Here is a 10,922-nt window from a genome sequence, read left to right as displayed (position 1 = left end):
TAATCTAATAATGTGTGTGTTACATTGTTCATGACCCAGTCATAATGCTTGTGTGAGAATGTTTTGTTAATAGGCATTTCTGCCATTTTTACAGAATCGAAAGACTTTGGAGAGATGTCTACATGGCAGTGACAAATGTCTTCTACAGTGTTCTCCACACTTTGGAAGATGAAGGACATCTTGATCTGTCCAATGAACTCCACCTGTTCTGTTGCCACTATGTTTTTATCCCACGACTTCAGGCCTCCCTTGATGTGTTCCGTGATGGATGGGACAACCATGCTTTAAAATCTGAGCAGAACCTGTCACCCAACCAGCTGTGGCAAATGGGACAAATGCAGTGTCCAGTTTCGGACCCTGGTGTCGTTCGTGTATGTAGGAAGCCTTACCTTTTTTTAAAAAAATGCTACTGCAGTCCTGCAAATGTAATATTACTATTAATGTATAGCATTAACATTTGTGTTTCAAAATGTAGATCTATAAATCATTAAGCTCAATATTTTCCTTTGTAACAGTTGTTGTATGTTCGGCTCTTCATGTGAATAAATAGTGGGTTATCATGTCTGTTCATATCCATCAGCATTTACATTCATTTGCAAATCAAAATTGACTTCATTACATTATTACAGTAACTTATGTAAACACTAAAGAGGATTGTGCAATCGAATGTGCACTTAATCATTATTTGTTTTTATAGGAACTTCACATGCCACAGATTGAATGGGAGTCCAGTGGAATTCATGCTGACCAGAGCCCTGGTGTCTGTGTTCCAGTCCTTGAGAGTCCTCTCGATGAACTGGAGATGGAGAACCTCAAAAGCACAATAGATCCCATGGCCCCCTCTGACTGTTATGGAATGGACATTTACATGGCTGCAGCTGAATGTGTGCGAACAATAATTAACAACAGATAAACTGACTTGATTTCTGTACATAGTTTGTCAACAGCTTAGTTCTGGTTGTTACATGGTGCTGATGATATACCTGCTTTGACTTGCAGAGTAGTTTTTGTCTGATGTAAGCTTTTGCATAAAATTCAATGAGGCATACAATCTTGCCCTTACCTTGATGAAGTAACTGTTAATGAAATGATTAACCAAAGACAACAAAATGTTGATACTTCAGGTCATTTGGTAGATAAATGTAGAGAAAGGGCTTTTTTATGTGCAGTATTCGATTGCAATAGTAATTTACACGATAATCATTTACATTAAATGTGTGTGACAAAACTGAAATATTTGTGTTGATTGAATCAGGAGTGCATTTCTTATTGGAATAAGAGTTTATTATCTGAAGTGCTCATTTCTAACTGTACATAGCATGAACAAATGAAGTTTTTTTTTAATAGTTACATTATATTTTCTGAACCAGTATTAAACATCCAGTATCTAAATACTGCTTAATGTGCCACTTACATCTCTGCCAATAACAAAAGTTGCTGAAATTTGCTAACTTAAAATCATCATAGGCATAAAACTGGTGGCAATAAACTTCACTTCATTGCCAAAGTTTAGAAAAGGCAACATAAACTGTGGTAAAGTGCTACAAAAACCTCAGCGTCAGGGCACCCAAAATGATGCATGCAACATTGTGAAAACAAATAGTTCTTACTTTGTTTCATTGAAAACAAAAACAAAACACCATGTTAATGGTAGACCACTGCCCCAAGCAGTGTTGGAAATATGATAGGAACTTAAGTGTTTTTGAAAGAAGTAACTGTAAACTCAGCAAATGGGAAATCTCTTTCTGTGAACTGCTCTAATCCTGTTAAAATAATGTAAACTAGTCAGGAGAGCCCTTATGTTGGAGCATTAGAATCGCTGAACTTTCAGCACCATTCAATGTCTAAATTATCCTTTTTGCCTTTAAACAAGACCAAACCCTGTCTCGCAGGTAGTAATGGCGGACAATAAGTCAGATTCAAAATCTGCATAGTCTGTGTGATGGTCAGGCAATTTGATAGTTTCGAAGCATGTCAAGGCTCTGGGGAGGTGGCCATTTGCCACCTTCACGACCAGTTTCTTGGCTGGAACCTCCCATCCCACCCAGAATCGCAGCAGATTCTTCAGGCACTCTGAGGAGGCTGATGAAAAGACAGGACAAGACCTATGAGACATTTCTTATATACTCAATCTTCACACTTTTCATTTTCAGTGTTGAAGTGATGCTTAGTGGAAAGAAGGCAGGAAAAAGTTGTGCTGAACTAAAAGGCAGAAGCAAAAATGCTAAATTGAAAAAAACTCACCGTGTTCAATAAAAGTCCTGAAATAAGCTGTGACTCGAGTCACTGCTTCAACAGAGATGTCATCATCATCATCATCATCATCATCATCATCATCATCATCATCGGACTGAGAATCTGAATTAAGCCTGGGCCATTGAATGTTTGCAAGAATCATCTGCAAAGACAAAACCTGGTCTCAAAATTCCTTCTTAAAAATAGAGGGTAACTATCAGGAAAGGGGACTGAAAATTGCTAGAAAAATTGATATTACTAAAACAAATCTCACATACCTGAGGTGTAATCTCAGCTTCTTTCTCACATGGGAAAAGCAGCTTCACCACATCCACTCTTTTGGAGAAAAGTGGCCAAATGCCAGTCTCCTTCAGTCCCTTTCTTAACTGCTTTACTTGTTTTGCTGATCGTCCCAGAACCTGTGTAAAACAGCATTACAAGACCGGATAAACAGAAACACAAATAATATCAGCAACACCACTTACTATAAATGCAGCACTGAATTCTTATATCTAACACACTGAAAATTTACCGCATGCAGGAGCAGCTTGTCATGCAGCCACTTCATATTGCTTGGAGTTGGAAGTGGCAAGTCCCACGCCATGCAAAGGCTGACAACACGGTTACGTTGTTCACCTTCAAGTTTAGTATTTTCACTTAACTTCAAATAGAAAGGAAATAAGGAGGGAAGTAAAAAAAGGTGGGGAATAAAGGAAGGCAGAGAGAAAAAAAGAGGAAATGGCAGGCAGGAAGAACGGAATGTGGGCAGAATAAAAAACACGGTATGAAAGACAGACACACGCAGAAAAGAAAAATGTAATTAATGGATGTCACAAAGCATTTAATAGCTTTCTGTAACTCAGGTCCCCCTGTTTCGTCTTCCTGCTCATGTCCTAAAGCCCTCTAAAATTGTTAACACATTCTGTAGTATCCAATGCTACAGACTCAATAATTCAGATAACAGTGTGTGACTGGAGTAATGGAGATATTGTTTTTAATCCTTTGCTAAAGAGAGTTGGTGAATAATGTACAATCTATAAACTGTACAACCAAAAAAATGGTGTTTAACTGTTCATAAAACTGGAGAAACCTGGAATGGTTAAAACGGTGAAGAAATTCTATACAATATATGAAATTATTAACAATGTTGAACAAGACAAAAACATGGCATTCTATAGCAATGTGCTGCTAAGGTTTTCAAACTTACCAGCTGGATTGTTTCACGAATATCCAAGTCAGGACAGTCTTCAATCATGACCGTGGCAGTGTCAATGGAACCACCAAACAGTACATGTGTGATGGCTGGACTGATGCCAGGGAAACCAGGACCACCATACAAGAAGCAATGCCCCATCATTCGTCCTGCCATCAAGAAAAGCTCACTCTCCACCATCACAACAGAGTTGGCAGGCACCAAGTGGTCTGGCTGACCCTCAAAAACCTTTGTGATAGCTCCATTTCCTGGTTAATGAAGATATTCATAATTATAGCTTATAAATATAAGCATATAAATATGACATTACATATCTTTGAGGTTCTAATACTGACCAAGATTAAGGCGAAATCCTGTTCTTAGCTTCAGCATCAGTGTTGACATAACATGCCGGTTAACACCCACTCCTACAGCAGCATCACCTACGGTAAAGATGAAGAAACGTACATATTTAAGATTAAACAAATTACCAAAGCAAGCACCACCTAAAATTATTTTAAGATTGACACACTGAAAAAGACATATGTTTACCTTCAAGTCTACATCTCAGTGGTGAAGCCCACTCCACATTGTTGTGCTTATAGAAGCTCACATAGGACATGTCCTGTTCTTCCTGGTCTTTCCTCATGTCCACTGCAAAGCGATTCTCCTCAGAACCTTTCTTACTGTGCAGCAGCTCTTGGGTGAAAAGCCACACAGCTCTTTCTGGATCTGCAACTGTCCTCCAATCTGACAGGACAAAAAAAAAACATGTATGTTGTATTTAACATCACAAATTAAAAATAGAAAACACAGCAAATGCAAATGTAGCATCATGTTGTATAACCAAAAAAGGTTGGGACTCACTGCACAAAGGGAGAAATGATCTGAGGGAAAAAGGGTAAGTAAAATAAAGGAAGCTGCATCTTACCTCCCCTGATGTACCTGCTGATGTGCTAGGTGCTGTACTTTGAGGAAGTGATGTTCCTGCATTATCTTGGACATCAGGGATGCTGTAAAAAAGTTGATGGGCAAACTTTGTTATCATTAAGATAACCTTACTATTCCTAATAACACCTGTAAAAAGTCATTTTTTGGACAATTACCTCTCGCCACAGAAACTTGCATGGATCTCCACAGTGTGTGTAGGATACAGCTGTCTACAGATGGGGCAGGAAGTCATGGAGGACACAGCTGTAGGGTTTGTGTTAATCTTCATAAATAGATGAAAAATATTGTTAAAGGCAGTGTCTGCACAATAGTTGTTCTAATTTGACTTTCCCTAACAGAATGTTTAAAGTCAATCTCTTGTGCATTCTTCAGCTGGTTCTAAAGAACAAAACATACTGAGGTGGATATGTGACTGAAGGTGACAGATCAAAAAAATGACAGGAAACAAAATTCCATGTGTACTGACAGATTTCAAAGTGGGTAGGAACATACTATGCCTCCATGAATGACACAATCACCAAAAATAACAGTAACACGTAATAAGAATTTAAAGGAAAAGAAATTATCATTATGACATTTTCATCTAGTTTTTTATTAAAGATGTGCTTACATCATTGCGGGATGTGGACCTTGGGTATAAGACAGTGTCATCAGTTGACGAGTTACTGACAGAGACGCACTCAGTATCAGAGTTATAGTCCTGGTCCTGGTCCTAGTCATACCACCCCCCCCCAAAAAATACTTTTTAGATAAACATTCAATCAATGCTAAGCAAGAGGATGAGTGAGATACGAGGAAAACAACTCACGTTACAGTCAGTGACATTTTCTTTGCAACTCTCAACATGGAGGGCCAAAAGATGAATTGGCATTGTCTCCTGACAATTTTCACAAGTGGCTTTTGGCATTTTGGAAAATTCTGAAGCATTTTTGGAAAGCGGGGTAACATCCAATTCACCCTGTAATGGAGCTATGTATAGCATGTATTTTCCTCCATTTGATGCCCTTTTCAGTTGTGAGGTGGTGTAACCTTCCACCTGGGGACTTACAATTGTCAGCTGCCTTTGTCCATGTCCCCCTGAAACACAAAAATCTGAGTCAACAATTTATAGTTTTTATAATTCCATTTACAATTGCACTTCCACAGTCCAGAGTCTTTAAGAGAGTAAGCACTGTGGAAATGGTGACAAGGAAAAACTCTCTTTTAATGGGAAGAAACCTTGGACAGAACCCAGACCTTATGACAACACTGAACAAGTGTTTGCTTATGGCACAACTAGTGTGCAGCAAGAATAAATTCTAACAGCATCATGGCAACACAAAACATTGTTTATAACACAAACAACAACAATGCACAAGAGTGACAATGACTTGATGTCTAAAGTAAAAAAAAAGAGAGAGGGATGTGTGATGCATTAGTTTAATGGATGTGTTTACCTGAAGCCTTGTAAAACATCCAAGACCCCTTCAGGGTCTGGAGTTTAGGGTACTCTTGGTTAAGCATTTCAGATATCTAGAGAAACATGAGAAATCTTAGAAACCAAAGATTGATTATCAACACATTATGACAATGATGTTACATCTGACGGAGGACATCAGGAAAGAATGTTTTTTGTAATCATATTGTTTTCTCAGATTTTTTTAAAATTACTATTTGCTTCAAACGAGAGCTAAACAAATGGCACCTGACCTTGTGTGAGGTCGCTGAATACATTTCACCTTAATCCATAAGAACCCAGACCCATTTTTCCTTAAAGGACTTAATGAGTTAAGGTCAGACATGAAACTTTACAGGAAGACACTGTGGCACTCAAAGTGTTTGTGACACTGGTGTCACCGTGGGTTCTTATGGGTTAAATGCAAAGTATTTAACTTTGCAAGTAAGTCATTAGCTTGACATAGGACAACCTCTTTTTTTTTCTTAACAACATATAGTTTAGTTTGTCATAGAACACATACAGCTGTTTTTGAGACTTCTGTGGCTCAGTTGATATAAACAGAATGTCTGCTGGATCCTTTTTATCAAATAAACACTTTTTGCTAAAGTCCTGTAACACATCTTAAGTTAATTTAGAAAAGAAACAAGTGGTTAAAAGTGAATCTGGCCTCTTGTGTCTTTTCTTTAACTGTTTAAAAAAGTACAGTCTGTTATGCTATTGAAAACTGCATCTAGACTTCTAATTAATAAATAACACACTTAATACTGCGCCTAACCTGATCATGAGCTGCATCCTCTGGTAATGATACCATTCTCATGCCTAGCCCTGCCTGGAAAAAACGGAGTTCCTCATCTGCTTTTGGAGTCACAGTTGCAGGAGAGGGAAGGAGATAGACCTGAAAACACAGCCGTTTGCGAGTGACCGTTTGTGGTCGATTTAAAAATCTCCTTTTTCCCCTGAAAATGCCTGGAAATGACCTGTGGAAAAAAAAGGGATTTAACTAATATTTACAATTACTGTGTCATACTTATGAATATTACTCAGTTCTACTCAGTCCTGAAACTTTGCAAGGCTAATCCAGTCCGATGCAGTGCCTGAGCTTAACAATTTCTGGAAGTTACTAAAAACTAACAAACTATTTGGTACCTCTGCATTTCCGATGACACTGATGGGGTGTTTAATGCAGCAGCTGCACTGGGTGGAGGATGACTGTCTGCACTGAGATTTTGTCTGATGAGCGCGACAAGATTTCTGGCCGCAGACTCCACACTCTTCTCTGCAACCTGGCCCATACAGAAACAAGACACACATGATTTATCCCACATAACAAATACAACAAATGCAAATACAGATAGTCTCTGGACAGTAGGTAATTACTGTAGCCCTACGCAATGTTAAAAAACGGGTCTTCAGGTAAAGTTATCCCGTGTTATTACAACCAGCTCACTGGTGTTTCCTTGCTATTACTTTGCTGCAGCTACAACGCCCTCCATAATTACTGGCACCCCTGGTTAAGATGTGTTGAAAGCCTTAAAATAAATTCAATTTTTATTGCAGAAGCATACTCTCACACTGTAAATTGGACTGCTAACATGTGGCCTCCAGCTAAATACACTTGTGACTCCTAGCTTGCCGTCTAAGCAGCAGCAACTACGTTTTCAGCTAAGCTAATCGGTGAGATTAGCTTGCGAGTGTCACTTCACGAAAGAGTTTGCTCAGCGACCTATAAACTCAACAGATGTAAGTTGTTCACATGTACCTGTAATATTATATTTTTAGAAGGCTCAGCAATAGCCTGCCTAAATATACAAACTGCAAAAAAACATAAACATGTACTCACTGTCTGCGATCGGGGCTCCATCTTGTCCACACCCTGGCCCACAATGTCACGAACGCTCAAAGACTCTGGGGCATAGCGCCGCCTGATGGCTTTCAGACGGCGGGAACTGCCGAGTTGGAGGAGCCTGTGAGCCTGAGGTCAGGGAGCTAAAACCCAGACGTTTTTCAGATACGAATCTCACTCACGGCAGAAGTGTAGCAAAAGTCACGTGAAAATAAAACAGCCAATTGTGAAACCGAACGACTCGTAACTGGTGAGTTGTCTGCATTTTCTGCCGATGTGTAGTGGGATACGTAAATTCTGGTGAGTTGTCTGTATTTTCTGCTGATGTGTAATGGGATATGTAAATTCTGGTGAGTTGTCTGTATTTTCTGCTGATGTGTAGTGGGATACGTACATTTTTCAACTCTCAGTTCACATAGACAAATTCTTTTACACATTGACAAATCTCACTTCGGACACATGGATTGAAATCCAGACAGACAACTCTCGATTCACATTGACAAATAGTTTTGCTACAATAATACCCCCATACAAAAGTAAATCTGTGGAACAAATCCAGCTCGAAACATGGTGAAACATGAAGTCAAATGACAGACACAGACTGTGACGTAATGGCTCACGTACTCCCTTTGTGTCAGCTCACGGCTTTTTCTTGTCGGTGGCCGAGTGGTTAAAACTGCGCGCTTAAGACTCGAAGGTCGTCGAATCGAATCCTGCCGCGTCCAATTTTAGATGACAACGGTAGTCTGTGACCTCCTGCGTGGCTCAGCTTTGCTCAACTGACTTGTCGTTAATGACACCATTTCGATGGCATGTCTCACAGTTTTGCACCAAAGCACCATGTCAAATTCCTCCTCAGTGTAATGTGGTCCATTTGGTTAATACAACTGTCAGTGGAGACGCTGGTTCACATTCATGGAATGTTTAGAAAACCTAAATGTGATTTTTGTTTTTCAATACCCGTTTCAGACCCGAAAATTCATTTACCAGATCAGTACACGGATTCTACACACTGACTACAGTTGTGTTACCAGTTGTATATATCTGTCACTCTATGAGCCTCCTCACGTTCTCTTATTGAAAAAAGTCATGGGAGTTTTATGCTCATGTAAACCAACAAACTCATCTTTTGTCCTTACAGGAGGACGCCATCTACAGGAAGTAATTTTGAAAAAAAAAGAAATTTTCATCATTACCTCCGCAAGGAGGTTATGTAATCACCGGAGTTTGTTTGTCTGTCTGTCTGTTTGTCTGTTAACAGCATAACTCAAAAAGTCATGGACGGATTTTCACCAAATTTTTACAGAATGTCCGGAAGAGCAAAAGTCACAATTGATTAGATTTTGGAGGTGATCCGGATCACCGTCTGGATCTAGGATTTTTTTGAAGGTCGAAGAATAATTGAGACAATTGAGAGATGGCCGATTGTTACTTTTGCTCTTCCGGACATCCTGTAAAAATTTGGTGATAATCCGTCCATGACTTTTTGAGTTATGCTGTTAACAGACAAACAGACACACACACAGACAGACAGACAAACAGATGGCCTGGCGGAGGTCTGTGCTCTCCGAGTGCTTTTCTAGTTGTTTCTTAAATGGCATGTTTTAAGGTTTAAATTACTATGAATAAATTTTTTTCTTCCATCACTCTTGGTTTTATTGGATAGTTAAAAAGTTCCCGTTCATGTAAACCAACAAACTCATCTTTTTTTGTCCTGTGGCTTCAGAGGACATCACTCTTGGAACTGTTTTGTTTCTGACCACTAGATGGCAGCAGTGTCGTGTGTTATGAGCAATGATGGTTAGCACATGACCGATCCTACAGTCTTTATTAACCCTCTGAACCCCAGGTCGTTTCTGGATGTTTTTTTGCTATTGCTGCTTACTACTTACATTTTTCCAACCTGCGCACACTCGGCACTTTTCACATTACTCTTCACGTCAACTCTGGCCGGGTATTTCACCATGCGAAATCGATCAACAACTTGCTCCTGTTTATACAATTTTTGAGCCATACAAAAGAATCTTTTAAAAATTATTTTGCTCTCACTCTCATTCATTTGTTTCTCACGCAGCCTGCAATTCAGCTGAGTCAGTCATGGTTTCTCAGCTGAGTTGAGAAGTGCAGAAGTTTTAGCTTTGTGCAAATGCGGTCTTTACTTGGTAGCAATTTCTTAATTAATATAAGACATACAGAATGAAGTGATTTTGATGAGTGAAATATCAGGACTTTACGCTTAGAACTGGTTAATCTTCCTGATGCAATTGCACCCTGCAGTAAGTTTGCATTAAACATCTTTTGAAATTTTGGAGTTCACTCATTAAAAATGACTGCTCGATCACAAAATGCAAGCTGATTTAGGGCTACTGTAAAGGAGCAAATTACTGAGCCTTGAATGTGGACATCATCTTAAGTTGAAAAATGAACATGAAATGTCTGGTGTGTTAAATAATCTAGATCACAGAGAACTGTAGATGGAGGTTGTTCTGTGTAATTTTGTAGCCTGACAGTCTGTCTTCTGTGGTGGTGGTTGGCCTTCAGAAAGAACTTCTTCCACTGAACAAAAATGTAAACACAGCAAACAAATGGTCTTCTTTCATGCCTTAGAGAAAAGGTTAAAGATCTCATTTCTGCTACTTCATTAACCAGCTGTGTACAATTGAGCTGTTGAGCTATTTAACTGATAACACATTCTCAATCAGTGAGTTGATCCACGCTCTCTTCAGGTGTGGCAACAGAACAATGTTTAGAGAGTGTGACCAGCACACACTCCTTTGACCAGTGACTATAAAAACCCACCTTAAAATGCACTATTATTCAAATGACACGATGCCACATAGGACAGGAGAGATGAGAATGGGCTGCTGGATGCTGGTATGTCAGGTACAGTCCTAGACATGTTTTGAATGTCCACAACTTAACTGTCTGTCAGAGAAGAAATGTCTGGATGTCTGACAACATGTTCCCGTCTCTGAAAACGTCCACCAACTTTAACAAGATCTTTGGGAAGAATGAGACGACATTCTACAAGCAGCATCAAAAATCTCATTACCTTTGCATCTATGTGTGACTCATGACTGACTTGTGGTTATGGTTTATAACCTCACTCTCCATCATCATTTCCAGTACATCCAACATTGTACACGTGGTTGTTTCATCACTTCCATTCTGTTATAGAGATGATGTGTGATGGAACAGCAAATGCTTATTCCTCCGTGTTAACGAGAACAGATAAAACGTAATGAAATGCTGCAGGTGTATAT

The 10,922-nt window shown here is 39.2% G+C and overlaps 2 protein-coding genes across 3 annotated transcripts; both read right to left on the bottom strand.

Annotated features, from left to right (window-relative positions):
* Positions 1–1,295: 1,295 nt before the first annotated feature.
* Positions 1,296–4,197, bottom strand: LOC127530381 (uncharacterized). 2 transcript variants are annotated; one of them, XM_051937011.1, is made up of 7 exons: positions 3,980–4,197; positions 3,784–3,870; positions 3,443–3,696; positions 2,768–2,896; positions 2,514–2,654; positions 2,245–2,398; positions 1,296–2,082 (listed from the first exon to the last, which is right to left on the bottom strand). In XM_051937011.1, exons 1-7 carry the CDS (start codon positions 4,074–4,076, stop codon positions 1,865–1,867), a joined length of 1,080 nt encoding a protein of 359 aa, XP_051792971.1. In that variant the 5' UTR covers positions 4,077–4,197; the 3' UTR covers positions 1,296–1,864. The 2 variants fall into 2 exon arrangements, with proteins under 2 accessions (XP_051792971.1, XP_051792972.1); XM_051937012.1 differs by lacking the exon at positions 2,768–2,896.
* A 93-nt stretch (positions 4,198–4,290) lies between these two features.
* Positions 4,291–8,128, bottom strand: LOC127530390 (uncharacterized). Its single transcript, XM_051937036.1, has 9 exons — positions 7,657–8,128; positions 6,963–7,099; positions 6,592–6,793; positions 5,815–5,890; positions 5,187–5,455; positions 4,989–5,090; positions 4,534–4,640; positions 4,359–4,440; positions 4,291–4,314 (listed from the first exon to the last, which is right to left on the bottom strand). The coding sequence occupies exons 1-9, from the start codon at positions 7,675–7,677 to the stop codon at positions 4,291–4,293; spliced, it is 1,020 nt and encodes a 339-aa protein (XP_051792996.1). The 5' UTR covers positions 7,678–8,128.
* Between the last annotated feature and the right edge of the window lie 2,794 nt (positions 8,129–10,922).

The sequence above is a fragment of the Acanthochromis polyacanthus genome, chromosome 16, assembly GCF_021347895.1.
Source record: "Acanthochromis polyacanthus isolate Apoly-LR-REF ecotype Palm Island chromosome 16, KAUST_Apoly_ChrSc, whole genome shotgun sequence".
NCBI lineage: Eukaryota > Metazoa > Chordata > Actinopteri > Pomacentridae > Acanthochromis > Acanthochromis polyacanthus.
Note: the sequence above shows the minus strand (reverse complement) of the source record. Positions and strands in the feature narration are given on the sequence as shown.

Coding starts and splice junctions, on each gene's coding strand:
- LOC127530390 (XM_051937036.1), bottom strand. CDS start 7,677: ATGGAGCCCCGATCGCAGACA. Junction 5,091..5,186: donor AAAATGTCACTGACTGTAAC/GTGAGTTGTTTT, acceptor TGGTATGACTAG/GACCAGGACCAGGACTATAA. Junction 4,441..4,533: donor GCAAGTTTCTGTGGCGAGAG/GTAATTGTCCAA, acceptor ACTTTTTTACAG/CATCCCTGATGTCCAAGATA.
- LOC127530381 (XM_051937011.1), bottom strand. CDS start 4,076: ATGAGGAAAGACCAGGAAGAACAGGACATGTCCTATGTGAGCTTCTAT. Junction 3,871..3,979: donor ACTGAGATGTAGACTTGAAG/GTAAACATATGT, acceptor TCTTTACCGTAG/GTGATGCTGCTGTAGGAGTG. Junction 2,897..3,442: donor TTCGTGAAACAATCCAGCTG/GTAAGTTTGAAA, acceptor TTCTATTTGAAG/TTAAGTGAAAATACTAAACT.